The following is a 24,299-nucleotide window of genomic DNA, read 5'->3' as shown; positions in this document are numbered from 1 at the left end:
ATCTGGAGACATTTCTGGTCGTCACGACCGGGGCGGGTGGGTGCGACTGGCCTCTAGTGGGTCGAGGCCAGGGGCGCTGCTCCACATGCTGTGATGCACAGGACGGCCCCACCACGGATGTCGGAAGATCAGGCCCCAGAGGTCAACCGCGCCCAGGGTGAGAAGCCTCGACACTCAGGAGCGGGGATTCAGGCCCTGCCGGGAGCCCCCCAACTCTCGGCCTTCCCGTCCCCCCCGAGAGGCCCCCTCGAAGCCACACAGAAAGGCCAGATGTCAATGAGTCACTTACAGTTTATTTTTGCCTGAAAGTGTTTCACATGTCTGAACACAGCTACGTGACAGTAGTATTAACCATCAGGAAAAGCAACGGTGCGAAGGGGAAAGGTGGCATGTCTCGGTTCTTCTTTTTTTTTTTTTTCTTTTTCTTTTTTAAAGTTTTTTTTTTTTTTGCTTCTGCTTCTTCCTGCACCAGAGTGCTGTAAAGTATAGGACCGGAGGGGAGAGAATAAAACCAAACAACGGAAAACGACGACGACAACGACAAAAAAAAAAGGACCGAACACAAAACGGACACACTCACGCACACACGAAATAAAACCTGGCACGTAAAATGAATTAAGACTGAAACCCAATTTCTTTTTTTTTTTCCTTTTTTAAAAAAATGAGGGCGTAGTCGGGGGGTAATAAAGTCTACCTAGCAAAGTATAAAACGACAAAAGCATGGTTTCCATTGAATAAGATTAAATATATATAAAACAATTACATCGACAGGGGCGTGGGTCTGGAGGTGCCGAGGGCAAGTATTTGTGCTAAACCAACAGAATGGGGCTTGGGGGAGAGGGGACCCCAAGTAAACCATAAAGGGGCTGTTCTGTACAGTGAGGGCTTGTTAAGAAAAAGCCGACTGTTTACAAAAGAAACGGAGGTTGGTTTGTCTTCGGGACAGGTGTGGGGGCGAAAGGGGCGTCTGCGCTGCAGTGGCCACATCCATGGGGGTGGGGCGGGCAGTCAGGACGGTGGAGGCAACGTCTGTCTCTTCTCCCAAGAGACCATGCAAAGAGGCGGGCATGCATGAGGAGACCACGGGAAGCACAGGATGGCGGGGAGGCCACAGGTGGCAGAGTCTCAGTCGGGGACGGGAACAGCAGAGGCCCGCGGAGATGGGAGCTCTCCGGGGGTGGGGGCGGGGCAGCTCTTCTGGGGGATGGACCAGGGAGGATAGGTTAGCACCCCCCCCTCCAAATGTGTCAAAGGGGGCCGAGAGAAAGAGTTGGGGCCCTAGGGGAGCAAGACTACAACGTGGGGACCCCACTCCTGCTCCTCCCCCCAGCCTGACCCCCACCCCATGGGGCGGTCGGAAACATCGGGGAATGGGAAACACAGTGGCAGGTGGGCGGGAGGACAGACGGACCGACAAGAGAGCATTAGCTTACAGAATCCATTACGAAAGAGCAATTAATTTTCCAAGGAGGTTCTTTTTTGTTTTTTTTTTGTCTGTTTGTTTCCTTTAAAAAAATAACAATAATACTACCACTACCCCGACAGCTGACTGGCTTATACAGTACTACACGCCAGGGGCGGGCGGGCGGAGGGAGGGAGGGTGAAAGACTTCATAAATAAGAGGCAGGTCCCAGACCCGCAATTTGTCAACATTTCTTAAATAGGAGCATTATTTAAATCTTATGTACAACAAGAATCACTTTGCATAGCAATGGCGAGGACACAGGACGGGTGTGATGACTGACGGGTCTTCTTGTCCCAGTGGCGGGGGCCAGTTCTCAGCCGGAGCCTCTGAGGAAGAAAGCATCCTCGGCGGCCCTCGAGGCCCCTCGGGATCTCGTGATGGTGGCATCAGAGTTGACTTTTCCCACACGGCATTAAACACAAAGGCAAAGAAAATCCACGAAGGGTCCCTCCCTCCCCAAGCCCCCCACCCCCACCCCCTCCCCGACCCGCTGACGCTCCGCTGTTGCTACAAAGTCCATTTTAGATCAGGTCAAGGTTTCCAATTATGAAGCTAAAAGAATTAGGCGGGGGCTGGGCGTGCTTACGGACCCCCCTCCCCACCCCCTCCCCCCTCCGCCCTCTGCCCCCAGAAAGACTCCCCCATCTATCTCACAGCCGGACGCTGGGGGTGGGCCCCCAGGACCGGCCGCTCTACGGCTAATAGTCGAGAGTGCTGCGGCTGCAAACTCCGCCCGCCCGGCCCGGCCGAGGCTTCACCAGGCTTCTGTGTAGCGCACGTCCACCTCCTTCAGGTTGGGAAGCTTGGCCTGCGGGGGAGCAAGAAGCATTTGGTCCCTTCCTGAGCCTGGCAGTGCCTAGCTCCACTCCCCACCTGGTCACTGGGGGTTCCTTGGAGCTCGGAGCTGGGTGACCTCAGGGAGAATCTCAGGTGGGATGTGCCCGGCCCCAGAGAAAGCAGGCGACAGCTAGAGAGGGCAGGCGACGGCTCCTGGGATTCCATGCCCACGCCTCAGAGAGGCTTCGGATCCCTGGCTTTGCAGGTGGGAAGCCCAGGGTGTGAGCCCCAGCCTTGCCACTTGCTGGCTGCGACACTGGGCAGACGATCCAGCCTCCGGGACCCTCAGTTTCCCTATCTGTGGAGTGAATTCCAGTCTAGCCCCAGGACGGCCCCCAGGATGGTGTTAGGGATTAAATACCAAATGCACAGCAAGCCCAGAGCACCCCCGCCAGCGCAAGGTTGTGTCTACAGACGGGACCCCTCTCACTTCTATGGTCCTCATCACCATCAGAAGTCAGGCAGGCGAAATAACACGGGATCACCACAAGCTGCAGGTACCTGGGGTCTGTGGATTCTTCCCGCCCAGCATTCCCCCAGGAGGATGTCGCTAGGCTACAGACTCCACCTGATACTCCTCAGAGCTGCTTCTTGCTCTCCATCCCTCCACCCAGACGCTGCCTCGCTTCCCTCTTTTATAAACGGTGGGCTTTTCCTTAACGAGCCTTCACTGTACAAGAGGCTGCTCACTGGTCTCCTGCCTTTCCTCCTCCCTTCCCAACTTTCCCGTGCACTGGCCAGTGCACGCACACATGCACTCATGTGCACATGCGCACAGCTATGCACATACATGCACACACACACAATTCTTCACTGCTTCTCTCCTGTGTTCCATAACCCTCCATGGCTCCCTATGGCCCAGACACAGGTTACACACGGGGTCTGCACTCACCAGTGTGGCATTGTAAAAAGAACGTTTAAGGAAACCTTTCAAAATTAGGAGACTGCCACAGAAGAATCCAGACTTCCAGGGTCTCATGAAAAAAAGGGAAGATCTAGCTGGACTGGGCAGTGAACTCTGTGACCTTACCTGCCTGGTGCAGAACGGAGGCTGCCCCCACCACCCTGCCCCCTCCAAGGCAGGCAGTCTCCAGTCTGCCCCGAGTCCCCGCAACACAGAGTCTGGGCGTCACTGACCAGTACCATCAAGCTGGCACCATTGTGAGTTTCCCGAATGTGGGAAAATAACACATGGACTGAAAGTGACTTCTTCATGGCGGCTCATGCCCACCTTTCCTGCTTGGTCTCAGGAGTGTTTGCATCTTTGCTTCCTCACCTTTCACATGCACGGGAATCCTTGGGGGAGGGGTTAAGAGGCCCATTTGGATTCAGCAGGTCTGGGAGCCCTGGATCTTCTGACCAGCCCCCAGGGCGGTCACTGGGCCGACTCCAGCCTGGCTCCTTCCTGCATCCACTGCCTAACCTCCCCTGTGCTTCTTGGGACCCTAGCTATCTCTTCTCCTCTGCTTGGCAAACTCACTTCTCCAGACCCCCTTTTGTGGAGACCCTTCTGGCCCAGTGAACGGAGCTGGCTGTCCCCTTCCTGCTGGCCCCCGAGCCCTGGCCTGCCCTGGTGGGCTGCTCTTGTCTGTCTGGCAGGATTGAGCTTCTTCCCGGGCAGGGGGGAGGCAGCTGCTCCTCGGCGGCCCTGTCGCCAGCACAGGCCGGGCACACAGTAGGTTCTCCAAGAGCATCTAGAGGCTTGGCCAGTGAGCAAGCCCAGGGCTACAGCTCTGGCTGAGCTGGAGGTGGGAGTGGAGAGGGGAGACCCTGCTGCAGGTGGCCTCAGCCAAGGCTGCTGCAGGACCCCCTCCAAGTGGCTTCCAGGGTGCCCAGGCACTGGCACACTGGAGCACCATCTGGCCTCCTGGCCCAGCCCTCGTTCCCAGGGCGCTGGTTCCCTGCGGCCTCGCCCACTCCTTCTGGGGCAGCTGGTGCGGGTGCAGGATGACAGGGCGGCAGGAGGCTGCTGAAGGCCCAGCCCTGCCAACTCCCCAAGACAAGCTTTTTTACAAAAAACATGTGCCCTGCCTTCTGCCACTCAGATCCTCGCTTCTCCCAATTTTATCTTGCCAGTGTCACCTGGGCTGCCGGTCCAGGCTCTGACCGGGGTGACTGCACCAGCCCCGTGAATGTTCTCCCTGCTTCTACTCTTGCTCGGCCCCTCCCCTCAAAAATTTTATTTTCCACGTAACAGCCAGAACAAACCTTTAAAAGCATAACTCACCACCCTGCTTAGAGTCTCTGAAAGCTTTCTTTCTGCTGGACTTGGAGGAAGCCCAGGGTCCCCCCGTGACCTGTGAGGGCTTATTCAGGCTGGCCCCAGTCGGCTCTCTCTCTCACCTTTTAGTTCCATTTGCCACAAAGTCCGTTTGCGTCAACTCTTTCTGCCTCAGGACCATTGCACTCGCTCTTCCTCTCACCTGTTGCATCCTTGGCTTTTTAACTTTTGGGTCTCAGCTTATGCAGCCTCTACTTCAGAGGGACTGTCCCTGATCATCCCATGCCTGACAGGCTCCCTATTTCCAATCGACCAATTCCCTGCTGGCTTCCTCTTTGTCATTCCTTTCAACCTGCCAGTATTTTATTTATTGGCTTATACGCTGATGTAATAGCCTTTCCTGCTGGAGAATGAGCTCCGTGAGGGCGAAGTGTTAGTATCTAGATGCTGGCTGGAGGGAGGGAGGGAGGGAAGGAGGGAGGGAGGAAGAAAAGAATGAATTACCTTCAGATCTTCGTAGGTGTCAGCCGAGAGCTTGGTGCTGTTCATGTTTAAACTACAGAGACTCTTCATGGCTGTACGAGAACAGACAGACAGACGGTCATTAGATCAGTGAGACCCTACAAGGGGCAGCTGCAGGTATGGGACGGTCAAGCTGGGGGACTGAGTGTGGTCGCCAAGGCCCCTGTTTAGGAGATGGGGTGAGGGAGGCGGAATTTGAGAGGCTCAGCGGGGGGTCCACTAGGTACAGAAAGTCTATTTCAGGCATGTACTGGTCTGAATTGGGTCCATATTCTCCACTGCCCTCTGAGCCTCCCTCCCTCTGGTCCCTCTGTTGTGCCTCCCCACTGCCTGGACCCCAAATGTCCCCAGAGCTTGAGAGCCACACCCCGGACCAGCCCCAACAGGCCAGGCCTGGCCCTTCCCCCAAGCAAAGCCTGGGAGCTCTTCCAGTAGGAGCTGACTCAGGGCCTGGACTCTCAGATGCAGGCCTCAAACTTCGGTTTGCGTCAAGAGTCACATGGGGAGCCTGTCAAAGACATGATGTCCTGTCCCACTCCCGGAGATGCTGAGCAGGGGGTTGGAGTGGGGCCCAGGAATCTGCATCGTTACCCAGGCCCCCCACCCTGCTGTGTGACTCCAGTGACAGTGTCCAAGGGGCACACTGGCAGAGAAGTGGCTCCAAACCTCACCCTCTCTGCTCTCCATTAGCCCTGTCACCCGCCCCCACCCCCTCCCACGCCATCGGGAATCTGCCAATGACCTTGCAGGGGACACGGCCACCGCCCAGCATGCCTCCCCCTTGGCTAACTCCTCCATGGGTGTCTTGCACACCCAGCCCAGTCACCCCCGTGGAGAGCCTTGCTCAATTCCTCCAGCTGAGGCACGGGCCTCTCATCTAAAGCAATGGGTCTGAAATCGGGAAATGCAGATCCCCAGCCTCAATGCCACCCGGAAGCTTAGTCCAGTAGATGGGGATCAGGGTACAGGATCTGGCATCTCAAGGGCCCCAGAGTATTGTGTGGCTCCTTCTATTAGGGCTGCGCTTCTCAAACTCTAGTGCACACAGGACGCACCCAGGTGCCTTATTAAAATGCAGTTTCCGAGTGAGGGGGTCTGGGCAGGGCCTGAGCGTCCGCATTTCTAAGGAGCTCCCAGTGATGCTGCGGCTGCTGGTCGGGAAGCATGGCCACAACGTCCGGGGACACTTTCCTTGAACTTGGTCTCTTGGGCTGACAGTGTCAGGAGGGTATGGGCTGGACCTTACTCATCTTTTTCTTTCTCCCCTAGACTAGAAGCTCCATGAGGACACATAGAAGCTCCTGGTTTGTCACAGGACCTAGAATGGCCCCTACACACAGTAGGTGCTCAGTGGACACCTGTTCAATGAATAAATGAATACACTCCAGCACACAGCAAAGCGCACAGTGCCAAGTCGGTGCTCAGCCAGAGTTCACTGACTGACTGAGCGAGTGAGTGAGTGAATGGATGGATGGATAGATGAAGTGGGCCCGCACCCTCCCCGGCAGCCCCTTCATACTCACAGCTGAGGGCCAGCAGGCCGGCGTCGGTGACGGGCGTCTCGCACAGGTTCAGCACCTGGAGCATGGTGAGGTGTTCCGACAGGAGCCGCAGGCCGGCGTCTCCAAACTGCGGGCACAGGACCTCTCAGCCCTGGAGACTGATTCAGGCCTCCCCCGGGCACCCCAAGGAAAGGACCCTAGGCTGGGGCAGTGGTGGAGGACGGGGTGGGGACAGAGCCCAGCTCCTGGGCCCACGGCCCTCCAGGTATTGGGTCTGGGTTGCTCTCGCTTCTCTGCAAAGACTCAAACGCCTCTCTCGACCTGGGTTTGAGTCTGGCTTCTGCCTGTGGACGCGGGCCAGGCCATGGCCCTCCCTGGGAGTCAGCTTTGCCTCTACGGAGGGGGGCTTTGAACTCAGCAACTCCTGGATGCAAGAGGGAGCTGAGGCGGCCGTTCCCCACAGCTGGGACAGTGGGATGGGGAGGGCCGGGCCTGGAAGGCGGACTGCTGGGAACGCCCCGGTTTCTCTGCTATAAAATGAGGGCGACGGTGGCCCCTACACTCCACACGTGCTGCACAAGTGCTGACCCATGAGAAGCGCTTCACAGCTCGATGCACGCTGAGCATGGGCAGCAAGCACAGCGGTCTTTATTACAACGAAGAGACCCACAGGCTGCCCGCGCTCCCCAGGCAGGCTCGCAAGACCCTGCTTCTCAGCTCTGTCTCCTGGTGCCTCTGACACCGCCGGGCATGTCCCTGCCCGGGACCTCGGCGACTCCAGCTGCGAAATGGGCCACTGGGCTTCATGAGGTCCCAAACCGCCTCTGGCCTGGGGGAACTGGGTGCTGAGCCAGGAAGGGTGTGGTAGTCAAGTGACTGGGCCCGGGGGCTCTGGGCAGAAAGGCCAGCCATGGAGGAGGGCACAGGGTGGGCACGAGGCTGGGGTGGAGGGCGGGCAGGGAGGCGGGGGCCGGGGCGCAGGCACGGGCGGGCGGTCGCACCTGAGTGGACCACAGGTTCAGCTGCTTGAGAGAAGGCAGTTTGATGAGGTGCTCGGCGCAGGCACTGGTTACGTTGGTGAAGGCCAGACTGAGGTTCTCCAGGTTTCCGAAGGAGCCAGAGCTCAGCAAACGAGCCAAGTCTGCATCCTGCAAACAGACCGACAGGCGGGGTCTTGGGGAGGCCGGGGGCTGCCGGGGGCTCCCAAGACCCTGAGCCTTCCCAACTCCCTCCCCACCTCCTTTCCCTTGCCCCCCAGAGAGCTGTCCCTGGGGGCGGCAATTCCCCAGGAGCCGAGGTGATGGCACGGCTCGGTGGGTTGGGCCGAGGGGGGTGTCAGGGAGGGAGGGGCTGCCTCCATGTCCCCATGGGTGGCAGCTGCGGGCGGAGGAGAAAGCCTTCAGTGCCATGACTCACACCTTGAGTCACGAGCTGGGGTGTTCCAAGGCCATAGCCCTCCCTTGGGCGTGCATGTGTCTCCCAGGCAGCAGCTTATGTCCATTTCCCACATACAAACACTGAGGCCCCTCAACTCTAAGGCCTGAGCACTAGGCTGTGAGATTCTTGAGGGTAACATACATTCTCCCTTTCATCTTAGTGATAGAATCCTTGAGTTTTAGCTGCCACCTGGCTGCCCTGAATTAAAGCTCATTTCCCAGCTAGGTGTGGCCATGTGCTAAATCTGGACAATGGTCTAAAAGCAGGCAAGTCAAGCAGAGCTTCCATGAAGGTCCTTAAAAGGAAGGGGCATGTTTGCCTCTTCCTCCTTCCTGATGGCTGGCATGGAGACAAGATGGCTGGAGCTTGAGCAGCCTTTTTTGGACCATGAGGTGGAAGCCATGTGCTAAGCATAGTGGGGCAGTAGGATAAAAGGAACTAATGTATCTGGTACATTAAATGTTTAATGTATACTAGCTACTACTACCATTCTGATTAATAACTGGTAACATGTTACTATTAACAATAATCTACTCCATGTTTGGTTTCCTGTAGCCTGGTTCCCTCCTGGAAAAGCTGTCCTGGCAAGTATCACAGGGTCCTTGTTCGCCCGCCATCACCTCCAGCAGACACTGTCTGCCGCTGCCAGCAGGGAGCACAGACCCACCTTCCTCCCTCCACCCCGCCCGGCAGGAGAAGGAAAACAACTCACTGTGGACTTGGAGGGCAGTGTTAGCCTGGTGGGCCCGCCTTTCCTTTGCTGCAACAGAAACCAGGCTGATTACGACCCGTCCTTCTCCCTGAGCTTCCTCCCTGTGACCCTACCTCCACGACCACCACGCATGGTGCCATTCTCACTTCTTGGTGGTAGGAAGCAACATGGTGGTCTTGGTCTCAGGGGCAGACCCCAGACAGGGTTTGAGCACAGGTGGTCTATTCCCAAGACTCGCCAGCAGGGGAGGGGGAAGAGAGATGGCAAAGGCCCCTGAGGGAAGGGGGTGTTATCGGTCCAGCTACCATGGGGGCCTCTGGGAGACGGGGGAGGAGTCACGTGTAGGGGATCTCCTTCTGGAGGGGAGGGAGCTGGAGGGTTTAGACACCCTCTCCCATGAGTCAGTGGTTCAGAGCTGCTGCAGGAGACCAGGCGGCGGGAATTCCCGCCACTTCCATCCTGCTGTGCATGCGTGTGGACAGAGAAGGCCCTGTGGCCAAGAGGTGCAGGTGCTGCATTTGGAGGTCAAGCCCCCATGCATGAGATGGGATGTGGGGATGAGGGGGAGCAAGGGTGGGCAGGTGACTGCCATGCACAGCTCTGGGGTGAGGCAGGATGCAGTCCTGGCCAGGCCCTGGACAAGCTGTGGGACTTTGGGCCACTGACTTGACCTCTCTGTGTCTCTGATCATCTGGAAAGTGGCAGGTGCTAATCCCGACCACTTTGGGTCTGGAGGAGGATTCAATGAGATAGAGGCCCAGGGAGGTGCAAGTAACAGTCCCCAGGCTCTGCTCTACTGCACCCCAGCCGCTCTCTCGGCCGGCCTGGCACGGGAGGCCCCGGGAGTTGGCCGTGGACTCACCAGCTCCTTCAGCTCCCGCTGCCGGTCGCACAGCTGCTCGTACATGCGCTTCCCCACGCCCGTGCTCTCCAGGGTTGAGATGATCTGCAGCTGGGTGTCGTTGTTGTCGATAATGTTGTATTCCAGCATCAAGCACAGGATCTGCCCGGGAGCCACGGATGTGTTACCGCCGGCCTGCGACTCCGGGCCGGGCTGCCCCGTGTAGGCGTAGAGGGCCAAACAGCCTGCCCAACAGCCCCACTCTCCAGAAAGGGGGCCTAGAGATCAGCTCAGCACACCCCGTGCACCCCAAGGGTCTTATTCCAAAAATCAGCAACCTGCTCTCTGGTCTGCAATGTCGTGTGACATTGGACAGATCACCGACCTCCACTGCCCACCTGTACAAGGCGTGTTAGTGGACACCCAGCTGAGCGCACAGTAGGCTCTTGGCAAATGCACACAGAAACGACATATGCCAGGCCCCTGAGGGTTGGGAGAGAGCCCAAAGACACAACAGCTGTTTCTACCCCTGGCTCTTCCCCTGGTGCCGGGCACACAGTGAGTCCTCCAGACGTGCGCACTGCACTGCACTGCAGCCCCGGGGGACACGTGCACTGCGCAGCCTCCTAGAGGGCCTCGCCTGCTGCGCGTGCACAACTTCCTTCCCAGCCCCGCCTGCCCGGATCCACACGCCGACGGCCCTGCCTCCGAGATCCCCTTTCCCATGGCTCCTCACTCGCCAAGCAGAGCCCACTCGGCCCAGGTCCTCACGCCACCGCTTGCCTGCCTCCTGTCCTCTGCTCACCCCCTGCCCCCACGTCCCCCTGCACAAGGCAGTCAGGACCAGCATCTGGACCAAACTTCAAGCTCCTCACCAGGCCTTTTCAGGCACGTCCAGCTGCATCCTGAACCTCTTGCCCCCTTGACTCACTATATTCTCGCCCCCCCGGCCCTGTTCTTACACCAAGCCTCTTGCCAGAGGGCCTTGGCACGTGCTGTTTGGAGTGCTCTGCTCCTGCCTTCTTGCTAACTTCTCCTTGGTCCTCAGATCTCACCCTAACTCTCACTTGCACAAGAAGCTCTGGTGGTAAATTCTTTGACACTCTTCCCGCTGAGAGATGAGGCCTGATTCCCATCCCTTGACTATGGGCCGGCCTTGGCGACTCCCTCCCAATGGGCAGACGTGGCGGAAGTGCTCCTGACTGACTTCTGAGGTTAAGTTAGGAAAAGTGACATGGCTTTCGCCTGGTCTCTCTTTGGACAGTGGCTCTAGGAGCCCCAGGCTTCTGGGACTTCGGGGCAGATGGTGAGGATCGGGTGACAGGTGACGTCAGGGGCTGGGGCCGAGGGTGTGCTCGCTGGTGAGTGGGAACCCTACAACCCCGAGGCTGCTGCGTGCAGAGACCTGGCAGCCCAGGCTACTCCAGCCTCCACTGGGTGAGTGCCCTGAGGCAGGGGCCGGGAATGCGGGTGAACAAGCCTCGGAGATGACCCAGCCAGCCCGTGTGACTGTGACCAGGGGAGACCAGAGCGAGAACTGGCCAGCTGAGCACAGGCACCCCACGATGCGTGAGCAAAATCAAGGAGTATTGTTATTTTAAGCCCCCATTTGGGGTGGTCTGTTATGCAGCAATAGACGAGCAGAACAGAAACCTTCTGGATCCCTCTGACCAACACAGATCATGAGGGAAACTGAGAAACTGTTGGACGAAGGCCCCTCGCTCCCGCTAAGCTCAGGGGGCTGGGACGGCACCCGCCTCCGTATCCCCAGCTCCCGTAACAGCTCTGGACTCTCAGAAGGCACTCAGTCAACGAGAAGGAAGCACCGGGCGAGCCAGCAGCCCGCCGGGGCCTCGGGCCGGCTCCTTACCTCCACCATGGTCTGGTTCCCCCTCAGCGCCAGGAGCATGCAGGGCCCCAGCTTGTTTTCCGCCAGGGAGAGCAGGAACTTTTTGGTCTTGTAACAGGAGCCCATGAGGATGTGCACCTGCGAGAGGAGATGGACCAGCTGAAGGGCAGCGACCGCGTGGGGCTGTGGCCTTCGGCGCCTGCCTCTAGCACACCGGAAGGATCACAGAACCAGACGTTTATCAGAACCGCCCCCCCCCCGCCACACCCCCTCTGGACACCAGATCTGAAATAATGAGATTCAAAAGACCCCTCTGACACGGAGGAACCTCGAGGACACTGTGCTAAATGACATAAGCCAGTCACAAAGGGGCAAATCGTGTAGAATTCCACTCAGTGAGGGACTACACCAGTCAGATTCATGGGGACAGAAAGCAGAATGGTGGGGGCCGGGGGCCAGGGGCTGGGGCTGCGGAGTTTGTGCTTAATAGACATGGAGGGTTTTCCGTTGGGGAAGGTGAAGAGTTCTGTGCATGGATGGTGACAACAGCTGCACAACGTGATTGTACTTTACGCCACAGAACTGTGCACTCGAATACGGTTACGATGGTAAAATCTATGTCATGTACATTTACCACCCCCGCCCCCCCTCCCCAAGCCCTGCTCCCCTCAGGACTCTGCTGACATTTGCCCTCTGGCTTCTCAGCACTGTTCAACCTGGCAGAAATTTCTGGGCAGCCCTTGCTTGGGGGTGCATGAGCCCAGCCTCGCACGCGGGACAGGGAACATCACGGAGCCCCAGCTCCCCTTCCCAGGCCCTCTGTGAGCTCCAGAGGCATTGTGAGCGATTGTCTGCCCCAGAAATCCAAGAACTGGCAAACTCTGCTCCATCCTGGCTTATATTCTTTCTGGTGTATCTAGAGGCCAGGCCCAAGGGCAGGGGTCCCCAAGCAACAGGGCTGGGGGGGGGGGCCCCAACACCTCGTTTGCTCCCCTCGCCACTTCAAGCAATAGTGAATGCCCTTCCGTGGTGGGAAACGGCAGCCTAATCAAGGGCACCTTTTCCGTGCCATGTGTCTCCATGGAAACGAGGCACTGCCATCCCAGGGGCTGCCTGCTCCTTCCCCATGGATGTTTCCTTCTGCTCCATCATGAACAACTCTGGCACACAAACGCCATCTCTCTGGCTGGGAAACTGCCAGCTCGTTGAGTTCTCTCTCACACTCAGTCCCCACAGCCAGGGGTGGGGGGACCACCAGGCGTTGCCATGGCGAAGCTGTGACATCAGAGGCGCCTCCGTGAGCGGTGAGAGAGAGGTGGCACAGGCAGGCAGGGCCAGCACTTCCAGGATGCACAGGGCACTCAAAAGGGACTGGTCAGGCAGCAGGTGAGGAGGGGAGGGCAGGTACGTTTAAGGAAAAGGACCTAAAAATAAGCTCCTTTCAAGAATGGTTCCAGGGACAGCGCCGGAGTTGTCGTCACTGCACAAACCTGGACGCTGAGTTCACTGCTCGAGCCTGATGAGCAGCTCACCCCCTGAACCGGTTTCCCGGAGGGATGAGAACAACTGCAACTGTCACTTCCGTTACTTGCGAGCCCTCACTGCGCGAGGCTCTGGCTCAGCCTCTCGCATCTATTATCGCACGCAGTCGCCATGGTAACCCCGTGAAGCCAATTCCACGCTCCCTGTTCTACAGATGAGGAAACGGAAGCCCAGGGAGGCAAGTCAGTGGCCCAGGGTCACCAAGCTAGCACGGAGCCGAGCTGCGATCTGAACCAGGTGTGGCTGACGCCCAGGCTTTCTCATGCTTGGGAACACTCCTGATGGCAGAACGGAGCTGGCGTTGGCAGCAAGCCAGACAGCTGAGGTTGCTGGCCACCTGGGGGAGCATCTGCCCTCGGGGAGGAGAGTCTCTGCCTCCTGTCAGGAGCTGGACACTCTGACAGTGGAAGAAGGGGCTGGCTCTGGACAGCATGGGCCTGGGTTAAGGGAGGGACATGGAGGCTGAAGGCCTGTGTGACCTCAGGCAAGCCACTGTACCTCTCTGGGCCTGTTTCAACACAGATGTAGTTAAGGGATAGGGTACTGTGAAGATTAAGAGATAGTGCCCGTGAGGGATGCCCGGCACAAAGAAAGTACCAGAAGTCACCACAGCTGCAGGTACTGGTTTGGTGACCTCGGATCTCTCATCTCCAGGGTGGATGATCACCCTGGCCTTGGCTTCTCGTTGCAAGGATTGGATGAGCTGGTAGATGTGCAGTGCCTTCTAGAATCCCTGTGCACGCTAAGCACTCAGTCCCTGGGACCTCACACTGCTGCTGCGATAAACTGTGAGCTGGGGCAGCCAGCGCCACACTCCTCAGCTGCCTGGTCTGTACACTGGGGTGACAGGAAGCGACAGCTCCACACAGAGCTCAGTGAGACGGAGGCATTTCATGCCCTTGGCTCGGCGCATGCTCAGATAAGAAATGAGGAAGGGACCCTCGTGGTCCTCACCACCACGACCTTCACCATCAGCATCGTTTTAGCCTAGAAATTCCCGGGCTGGCCACGGCCGGCTCTTCACTAGTCGGGAGAGGCAGAGCCAGCGCAGGGGCCCGCTCCACGTACCATGCTGGCGAACAGCTCCCCGTCGTCATCGCAGGCCACCCCTCCGGGGCTGTAGAGCTGGAACCAGCCGTCTTTGCCGGCCCGCACGCTCAGCAGGCACGAGTGGACCTGCCGCAGAGGAGAGGCACCGGGGTCAGACCCTCGAGGCCCCGGCGAGAACAGCGCCCTGTATCTACACACGCGGCTGCCGAGGGCCGCAGGAGTCCTGCAGGGAAGGACCTGTTTCACCTTGCTTAGTCCAGCGACTCCCAGCCTTCTATCAAATTCCATGGAAGGCCTTTTGGGAAAAACCGTGGTCCCCATAGACCACAGAGCTCCAGCCATCAGCCACCAGCTCCGTGGAGGAGGGTGGGGCCGGTTTGGTTGGTTGCCCTGAATAAAAGCAGCCTGTGGCCCAACCGAGGGGAGGCTCTAGGCCACTGCACAGACATAGCCCCCTTTTGTGGGGGGGTGGCATTCCTTCTCTCTCCCCTCTCTGTGTCTCTAACCCTTCTCTCTTGCTCTCTGCCCCTCTTTCTCTCTGAACCTCCGCCCCACTCACTCTGTGGGTTTCTGCTCCCCCCACTGCGGACCCTTACCCTCCGGGGGACTGCTTTCTTCCCTCCTTGAGTTTCCTATCTTCACCCTCACGTGAGAGCACGGTACCCCTCTCCAGGTGTCCGCCCCCTCACTGGGTCTCTGTCCCGCTACCTGCTCTCTGGGACCCTGCCACCCTCTCTTTGGGTCTCATCTGCACCTCCTTCTGAGTCTCTGTGCCTCTCCCTGGAAGGGACTCTGTCCAGGGCAGGGGGCAATTTCAGCGCCGGAAGCCCAGCTCTCTCTCTGCCTTTCAACATCCTCCCCAGTGCCTGGTGTGTCAGTGTATGGGTGGGCGTGTGTACGTGTGTGCAAACACATGTGCGTGTGCGTGTGTTTGTGTTTGGGAGGAATCCCACATCCACCCTGGCCCTGCTGTGACTGCAGAGAGAGAGGGAGGGAGGGAGGGAGGGAGAGAGAAAGAAGGAAGGAGAGAGAGAGAGGGAGGGGGGCAGAGAGACAGAAACGTGGACCTTTGTTCCTCCTACTCCATCCTCAGAAGACAGAGGAGAGAACAGCCCCACCATGTCCTTCAGGAGAGGACAATCTGCTGCCAAGAGTCACTTACTCACAGATACTCAAGTGATCACGACTCACACACAAGTAAACAGAAGACAGAGGTGGTGGGGCTTGGATTTTCCCTCTGAGTTGGAAGAATATCAAATGTTAACTTATCTACTTCAAAGAAATACAGAACCAAGACTATGAAACTCCATTCAACAAATATAGCAAAATGCTTATAAAACAACTTTGGCTCCACTCAGGAGGGAGAAGGTGGGAGGGGAGACAGAGGAAGAGAAAAGGAGAGAAAATCAGGGGCAGGCCCAGGGAGGGGAAGGGAGGGGAGGCAAGGCGCCAGGCTGGTCCAGGAGCGGGTCCTCTTCCAGCCCCTCCTCTCCTCACGGATGTTCCTGGGGCCTGGAAACCTCGCTCCCAGCTCTTGGCTCTGAAGCTCTGCTGTGGGAAGCAGCTGGTGCCACTTTTATTCCCCAACTTCAAAGTCTGTGTTTGAAATAAAGGCCCACTTTCCAGGGGAATTCTGAGAATCTGTCTTCACGCACGGCAGGAAAGCTAAGATTTCGGAACCACGAAGACCATCACTGGTATCTGACCGTTTGAAAGCTGCCCATCCACCATTTCTGCTTTTTCCCATCGCACCCGAGGATAGCCTTTGGAACCCGGGTTTGGAATCACAGTGTTTTAGAACCAGATCCTTCTAGAGTAGGTTTTACAGCATGGCCTGAAGACAACATATTCTGGCTCCATTGAGAATAACTCGCTCCCTCCTCTGCCCATCCTTATCCTCCTGCTCCAGTGGGGTGCATGTGGCTGGGTCTGTCCCCGCCTGGGAGCCAGACCCCCTCACATCCTGGAATCCATGCACACAGAGAAGGGGGCTGGGAGCTCCTGCTCATCTCTGCAGCCCCCAGCCCAGCGTGAATGCTACAGAGCCAGCTTCAGTACAGGCTTGGGAGCCAGACTCCCTGGGTTTAAATCCTGCCTCAGCCATGTACCAGCTGTGTGACCTTGGAGATGGAACTCAACTTTAGTTTTCTCAACTCTCAAAGGAGGGTAATTCTGATATAAATCCTGAAATATAATGATAGAACTGACTGAAAGCGTTTTGCGCACGGAATGTGCCTGACAGGCGAGCACCGAATAAAGGCTGGTTGTTGTCATCACACTGATGCAGTGGAAGGAGATGGCTGCGGTTGGTCCCCAGTCTGCTCTGAGCCCTTGCTCACACACACAGACTCAGATGGAAGGCTTCCCTCTCCCTGAAGCCCAGCTGTCTGAGGGACAGAGTGGCCCCTCAGGGAGGCCCTTGGCCACCATGCCCGGGAAATGAAACCCCGGCTCAGATCTCAACTCAGATTCCTTCCCTGCCTGCAGATTCACAGAGACTGGCAGGACCAGAGAGAACCGAAAGCTGTCTTGCATCTGGCAGGGAGCCCCTGTGCCAGCCGGCCCCCAAATCAAGGCCTGGGATTCGAGGAGAAACCGCCTCTGGTTAGCCTGAGCTGACAGTACAACTCTGACATCCCAGGCTGGCTCAGGCGCTCACGGCGGGGGCTGTGTTTATGCACAAGGCAAGAGGCCTTTGTAAACTGTTCTGAATGCCCGTGGGTGACAAGGAGGCCCTGACAGAGCCACAGAAGGCTCGGAGAGGGCTGCGCGAGTCCTGCTACGGCCCTGACAGCATGCCTTCTGGGGGGCCAAGGGACACCTCACCTCTTGTCGTGGGTCTTCAGCGAACCTCTGAATCACGTACTTCAGTTCCCTGAAAGAGACGGACGGGAGTGGGGTCACGCCTAGGGTCCCGGCCGGTGTGGACCAGGACGGGGGTCAGGGCTGGGGGTGGAGGAGGGGCCAGGAAGGGCCAGGGACCCCGGGGGAGCTGGCAGACCGGGAAAGGCCTGGACGGGCTTGGACACGTGCTGCAGGAGAACTTCCAAGAGGAGCCATCGTTGCCTCCTAGAATGCACATGACAGAGAATGGGCCGGAAGGAGGGCTGGCTGCTGGGGGACGATCTCAGGACAGAGGACACTGGTACCAGGGGGAGGCAACGAGGGCGCTGCTGAAATACTCACTTGGTGAACTTCTCGTGTGCGAGTGCTCTGCAACAAAAGCAAAGGGAAAGGGGGTTAATGGGGCGCCTTTGAAACGGCACCGTGACCCACAGACCTCCTGGGGGACCGCTCGGCTTTACGTGTGATTCAAGGAATGAAGCGGGAGTGGAGAAGAGAACACGGACATGTTGTCCCTGCTCGAAACTGCAAAACAAAGGCCTCCTTTGATGAGGCGACAGATCATGGTGACGTGAACAGACTGAGCGCCCCCAGGTCCCGCACCTATAAACAGGAGTGGCGCTAACTGGGGTGAGTGTGAGCGTGTGTGCCTGTGCGCGGGCACTGGGGACCCAGGTGTGTTTGTTAATTGTTCCACAATTAAGGTGCGGCTGTACTAATTACCGCCGTACATCAGAGCGGCAATGAGGGACCATTCTCCAGGCGAATTGCATCATGGGTCCACTGTCAAGTGTGTCCCTGGGGCTGCAGAGATGGCGGCTGCAGCCAGCGATGCCACTGCTCTTCGGAGATGCGGTGGCTCTCAGGAGTCAGATTTCTCTGGTCTCGAGTCCTGGGGGCCTCAGGGACACGCCAGGCCAGCAAATGGGGCAATTACTGAGTGTAATGTCCCCCTCGGAGAGCCGCATGTCATCAACACAGGCTCGGTAATGGGCTCCTGAGAGAGCCCCTGGCTGCCCGGGGACCGGCTTCTTCACATCTATCAAAACAGCGACCTGAGGCATTTTAGGGCCTGCTTATTAGACAGAGCCTTCTCCTCAGGCCATTATCCGCTGGGCTGTTTCTCCCTATTTTCCTGTGACAGATTCAATATTGCGATAAGGGCTGGCAAGAGAGACACAGAGGGAGGGTCCATTTCTGGCCCAGCACACTGTGGAGCGGGAGCTAATAACCGTAATGGGTGTAATGGGCGTCATAAGACAGCTTTCAGCTTAGAGAGCAATTCCACACGCATTTCCTTCTGATTTGTACTGGGCCCTGGAGAGAGGAGAGGCAGACGGCACGACTCCTTCCCTCTGATGGGCAATAAAACTGCTTGCTCCTGCGTGGGGGTGTGGTGCGGGACGGGGGCTCTGCTCACATCCTCAGCTCAGTGAGTCCCTCCAAAAACGCGAGGAGGTGATTCTCCCACTTTTCAGAGTGTGTGTGGGGGGGTGCCTCCCCGGGGGTCCCACAGCTGAGGACCAACATCTCCGTCTCCCCTGTCACCTGCGGTGCTCCCAGGGTGGCTCAGTGCGTCCCGTGACTGGACGTGACCGGGCCCCCCGCTAAGGCCTTGGTGGACGACTGAGGTTTCCCTCACAGGTCAGAGGGTTCTGGAGACGTGAGTGGGACTTACTCTTTGGGGAATGGAATGGGTTGAAGCAAGCTGGCCAGAGACGGTCTCCAGTCATCATAGTCCGACCTGGAAGGAGAAGGGGCAGTGGTCAGGTTTGGTCTGGACCAGGAGAGGTTTCTGGCACACTGTCGTGGATGGGCTGAGAGAGACTCACATGGCACCAACTCTGCTCCAGCCACTGGGAAGCTGGGAGGACCAGCAGCCGGTGCCCGGAGCGCAGCCACGAGGCCTGACAGAACCTGTCCGGAGATTTCCTTAACGGCAACTGAAGGGACTAGCGGCCCAGTTCCCGGGGTCTCACCCCTCCTCGCTTCTAAACCCAGGCTGCGGACCACTGTGCCTTCCATCTTTTGCACTATCAAGGGTATTACGGGCTGATTTGCGTCCGCCCCTCAAATTCCTATGTTAAAGAACTGACCCCCAGCACCTCCGAATGTGACTGCATCTGGATGCAGGTCCTTAATGAGGTGGTTAAGGTAAAATGAGGATGGGCCCTAACCCCTGTGACTGGCCTCCTTATAAGAAGAGGAGGTTAGGACACGCGCACACACAGGGAAGACCACGTGGAGACACAGGGAGAAGACGGGCGTCTACACGCCAAGGAGAGCACTTCAGAAAGAACCGGCCCTGCCCCCACCCTGACTTCAGAGCTCCAGCCTCTACAACTGCGAGAAAAGGCGTTTCTGTCACGTGAGCCCCAGTCTGTGTAAGTCTGTCACGGCGGCCCAAGCAGACCGATGCAGGGGGCTGAGGCTGGGAATGCAAAGCTACTCTCATCTTTGATTGACCAAAACTGAGCAGCAAATTTATAGACTGATTCATAATAAATGAAAATTATATCTGCTTATTGTTGTTTGGGTCAACTCTCACAATTTATCTGATACTTCTATTCTTGTGTTCAGACAATAGCCTTTTTTTTTTTTTTTAAGTTGCTGCTAATGACAGTAAAAACAATGGTGATGATAAGAAGTAGTAAAATAATAATAATGACGTAATAAAAATAAAATAAAAAATGAAATAAAATAACAAAATAATTTTTAAAAAGTAAAAATGAAAACAGACCTCGGCTGAGGTCTCGGGGGAGACGAGGCACCGGAGGGTCACGTCCCGCCTGGCCTGGGGAGCCGATGATGTGACAGTAGGAACAACATCAGCATGAAGAATGATGGCTGCCATGTGCTGAGCACCCACTGTGTGTCAGACCTGCTAGGCCATGGAATCGGCCCCATGTCGTACACAAGCCCTTATTACAGCGAGGAGTGTTAAGTAGCTGGCTGAGGTGACTGCAGAGCTGTGTGGCCGAGAGGTCACCGGAAGGGCGGCAAGAGCTTCTTGCGGCCATTGTGGAGTCAGCAGGGCTGCTCCCTCCTCCCGCCAGCACAGCTTCCTAAAGAAACGGCTTTTTCTGCCAACTCCCCCTAAGGAGCCAGGAAGGGAAGGGGAAGGAGGGTGTGGAGCCTCAGCGCCTCAGCCTGTGGACAGAAGGGCCTTCCCCAGGCCCTGGAGCATCCACGCACCCCGGTTAATACAAACATCCTACGAGGAGCGTGTTAGGATAGCCCCATTTTGCAGAGGAGGAGAACTAAGGCTCAGAGACGTCATGTGATTCACATGAGTTGTCGACTGCCATCGGGAGGGGAGTGCGAGCAGCGGGAAGCGGGATGCAGGACTCACGGCCAGGTCCGCGGACTCCAGGCTGACACTGGGCATGCGCTCTGTGCCGCCCGGGGGTGGCTGGGCGCGGGGAGCACGTCTGGACTCGGAGACCCCTTTTGACCCCACACCTGTGTGCTGCTTTCTCGGGGCGGGTCATCTATTTTTGCGACTAGCTTGGCCTCCCTCTAAATGGCTCCCCTCCCTTCCCCCCACCTGTCACCAACTCTGACTCGTGTGTTCCAGAAAATCTAACAGTAGTAAGAGCAAATATCGTAGACAGCACGTGTCGTGAGCCAGGGGTCTTCCTGGTAGACACATGGGTCAGCCATGCAGTCCTCCCAGAAACCCAGGGAGCGGGCCGCGCTTGCCACCCCCATCTGCAGACAAGGAAACAGTTGCGGTAAGAACAGGCGCTGGCCCAAGTCGCACAGCTGCTCAGAGCTGGGGCTCGAACCAGGAGTCGCTTGTGCCCCTACCCACTGAACATCACCACCTCTCAGGAAGCCGCTGGCCTGGCCCTACCTGTGGAGGAAGACCATTTCCCTTTATCACAAAGGGCGCTTACTAGCTTTTCTTTAAAAAAATAAAATATGTTTTATGTAGAAATGTCACTAAATACAGAAAACCCTAAGGAGACTTTAAATCACCCATAATCTGAGTGGGTGTCTGAGGCTGTGGAGCTGTGGCTGCGCCCTGGCCCGGCCCAGGGTCACTCCTGAACAGAAGGGGATGTTGACAAGCATCTTCCGCAGAACAGCGCGGGCCGCCTGTGTTCCTGGGCGCTAACTCAGCGGGAGACGGAGGCCAGGGCCGGGGTCTGGGCGGAAACCCTGTTCTTCCCATGTCTCCCCAGCCTGGAGCTCGGCCCCCTGTCGGCTCCATCACGGTGGCTCCCAGGACCAAGAGAGGGGATGTGGGGGCCAAGAAAGAGGAAGAAGGCAAGCAGACTTCCTTCCTTGCCTCGGCCCAGCCAGCTCTGTCTGTGGTTGGCTCCTGGCCCTGTTCCAGCTGCCTGGTGGTGTGAGGTGGGTGTGCTGGCCAGAGGCTGGGAGGCTAGGTGCCTGGGGCTGGCCAGGCCCGAGGGATGGGGCGTGGGACTCCTGTGGCCAGCAGAGCACCTGCCATGAGCAACCAAAGAGGAGTGCCAGCCTCAGGGTGGGTGGCCTGGCTGCCCTGGAGCAGGCAGGTCTGTTGTCCCAGGGGGGTTGCCTCTGGCTATCAGGCATTCTCCCCCTGGCCATGCCTGGCCGGGAATGGAAGGGAGAGCAGCAGGCCAGGCTGGGAGAGGCCTGAGTGCCCACCTCCAGGAAGGAGGAAAGACAGCCAGGCTTTCCCTGGGCTCAGAGAGGGCAGACGAGGTGCCTTAAGCATCCCCAGGGCCTCAGGTGTCAAGCACTCAAACACTTAATCCTTATGTTAATGGGGCCAGGCTGGCTTAGAACCCTCATTTATAGAGGACAAACAGAGGCCTAGAGAGGTCTGGACACCTGCAGAAGGTCACAGAGCTCGTGAGGGGAGAAGCTAGACCTGAACGAGGTTCTGCGCACGAAGCCCGGGCCTCCACCTCATGCTGCCATCCATGAGTGGTTTACAGCCCAGATGGCTGAGGACTCCTGTCTCTTGCTGGGGTGGGGGTAACACCACGGACAGGCTGGACAGGTGAGCGATGGACATGGGGCAGCCGCCTTGGCCTGGCAGAGACACGCATGCTTGGCGGAACTGTAACCCAACTTGACAGGTGTTGCCTAAACCCGAGCTCTGAGCTGTCTGTGGACAAGATGCTTCCTCCCAGCCACGCCATTTCCTCCCCCTTCACGGCATCATCTGCACGGCACAGGGAGAATGCTGCCCTGCCTGGCGGGACAGCAGCTGATGCACTGGCCTGAGGGCAGCGGGGCCCCACGAGCCCGGGAGAAGCCAGAAGTCCCCAGCCCACTGGCTGGGGTCAGGCAGGCCTCGCCCTGACAGCTGCATGCACGTGACAGCATCCAACCTGAACCCCAGCTCTCTCGGGGCCACAGCCCAGACAACCGCATGCTGCTGGCCCCCGGCGCTGTGGGGAGCGGGGGTGAGCTGAGGGTGGAGTGAGGCTTGGAGACCAGAGAGAAACCCATCGGCCTTTCTAGAACACCGTGAGAGAAGCACCTGATGCCGGCCTCGATGCTCAGAAAGGCCCAGGGTGCAACAAGGGCATGTGGGGACACATCTCATTCTGCTTCGCTCCTGCCATGCACATACATTTAGAAATATCTGCTCCCTCAAAAGACAAGCCAGCTGGCCCAGGGATTAAAACCCAAGGTGAGAAGCGAGTGGCCATCATCTCTGAGGGTGGGGACTTGGGCAAATCCCCTCCCTCTCTCTACCTGCCCCGTCATCCCATCAAGGACCTTCCAGGGCCGCGGAGCAGGTGCACTGGCCTCAGATGCTCCAGGGAGCTTTGAGTTTCTACAGAGGGGCCTCGTGCCCCAGGAATTGGCATTTGAAAGTTTCCAAACAGATCTAGCTATCGATCCATGCATCTATCTACATATATGAACACATATACACATATGCAGGCATCATTTAAAACCCTTACCAGAAGCCTACAACGGAGATGCTAATGATGGAGATAAGAGCACCTGTCCTTGTCGCCAGCCTGCGGGGTGCCAGGCGCTGGGACGAATGCCAGGCACACACTAATTCATTTAACTCTCAAGGCAGTCCTGGGAACCTTGACCTGTGCAGGGAACAGTTTTTCTTTTCAAGGGTATCCAGGGAGCTTTTTTTGCAGCTTACATTACTTTTCAAAGGTGTCAAATTCTAACAATGCACAGACCTTCCTATGGCAACATGACTCATCAGGGGCTGAGCCTGTAGGGTGGGCCCACTCTCACTGGGACCAGCAGCGCCTGCTCCCCGGGACGGGCTTGGGCAACTGGGCCAAGGCTCTAAGCGTGGCTTCCTTGGCCCCCCCACTGCCTCTTAAGACCCTCCATTCCCATAAGATCCTCTGCTCTTTCATTGTTTACGCACCACTCTCATTTGGGGGGCTCTCCTTGATAATAGAAGTCCACTCTTGTCAAGAACCAGCACTGGGCCAGCACTGGAAAGGTCCTAAATTCTCACAACACCCCTGAGAAAGACACCCATTTTACAGATAAGAAAACTGAGGCCCCGGGAAGTCACGAACGCCACCTGCGGTTACACAGCAGATTAAGTGATGTAGCCGCATTTCCTCAATTCTCAGATTGCGCGCTTCTTGCCATCCGGGGTGCACTGAATGCCATATTCAGCTTTTTTTCCTTTCAAAGTGCGGCTACTAAATCAACAATACACCTTCCTCTCAATGGCATCTTAAAATAGAGGACACAGTTGCAATCAGAAAGCGTGACTCCCATTTGCCCGGTGTCTACACCTGCAAGGTGTCTACTCTGCGCTGGAGCCCGGAGCCAGGCCCTTAACCTCACTCCAATGCCCGGGGGCAGCTGTGACTCTGAGAGGACAGGAACGCACCCAGGGTCTCAGGCTAACACTGGCACCTGTGGCCTTTGAACCAGCACTGTCTGGCTCTGAATCTGTCCTTCTTCCATGGTATCACACTTTGGAGTGCTCTGAGCCGCTGGGCCAACATGTCTGAGGCCCCCAGCGGCCCCCAGACAGCAGCAGACTTGGATGAGGAAGTTTCTAGGAAAAGAAGTGCTCAGGCCCAAATCCTGCTCTGACCTCCCTCAGGGTAATAGAAGCTCCCAGCAGTATAAACCCCCCACTGCGTGCAGCCCTCGGGGCGGGCTGTGAGCTGCTGCTCTGAGCAGCGGCCAGGAACACCTCCGGTTCCCAGCGGGCAGCCCCTGACCCCGCCCACGCCCTGGCAGCTGGGCGATGCGGGCAGGCAGGAGGTCAGCAAGAACAGAGTCCTCATTCATGAGCGTGTTTATGAAGAGGGAAAAAAACCGCGTGTCAACTGCATGATGAAACGCAAGCCCTTAGTGCTTCATGAGAAACACGAGTCGGGGCCAGGCCAGCAGAAGGCCTGGGAGTTCCAGGTGTTTGCGGAAAACAGCGGAGTCGGGGGCCGTCTCCTCCAGGGCAAGGAGGAGAAGGGGGCCAGGGCTGACCTGTCCCTTAGAGGGCCGACTGCCACTGCTGGGAGAAAGTGGGACTCCC

General features: G+C 57.5%; 1 protein-coding gene across 2 annotated transcripts in view; it reads right to left on the bottom strand.

Moving 5' to 3' along the window:
• Positions 1 to 273: 273 nt before the first annotated feature.
• The window catches only part of CMIP (c-Maf inducing protein), a 239,991-nt gene continuing 215,965 nt past the window's right edge, over positions 274 to 24,299 (bottom strand). For both annotated transcript variants that reach the window (XM_044761603.2, XM_070500721.1), the window contains exons 11-21: positions 18,501 to 18,566; positions 17,165 to 17,191; positions 16,805 to 16,853; positions 13,997 to 14,104; positions 11,408 to 11,524; positions 9,559 to 9,699; positions 8,697 to 8,744; positions 7,549 to 7,695; positions 6,569 to 6,674; positions 5,028 to 5,098; positions 274 to 2,273 (exon numbers count right to left, since the gene is read on the bottom strand). In XM_044761603.2, the coding sequence (XP_044617538.1) occupies positions 2,220 to 2,273; positions 5,028 to 5,098; positions 6,569 to 6,674; positions 7,549 to 7,695; positions 8,697 to 8,744; positions 9,559 to 9,699; positions 11,408 to 11,524; positions 13,997 to 14,104; positions 16,805 to 16,853; positions 17,165 to 17,191; positions 18,501 to 18,566 (934 nt within the window). In that variant the 3' untranslated portion in view covers positions 274 to 2,219. The remainder of the gene's footprint in view (positions 2,274 to 5,027; positions 5,099 to 6,568; positions 6,675 to 7,548; positions 7,696 to 8,696; positions 8,745 to 9,558; positions 9,700 to 11,407; positions 11,525 to 13,996; positions 14,105 to 16,804; positions 16,854 to 17,164; positions 17,192 to 18,500; positions 18,567 to 24,299) is intronic.

The sequence above is a fragment of the Equus asinus genome, chromosome 28 (genome assembly GCF_041296235.1).
Source record: "Equus asinus isolate D_3611 breed Donkey chromosome 28, EquAss-T2T_v2, whole genome shotgun sequence".
In the NCBI taxonomy this organism is placed as follows: Eukaryota; Metazoa; Chordata; class Mammalia; order Perissodactyla; family Equidae; genus Equus; species Equus asinus.
The sequence above is the reverse complement of the archived record's forward strand: the minus strand, read 5'-3'. Positions and strand labels throughout refer to the sequence as shown.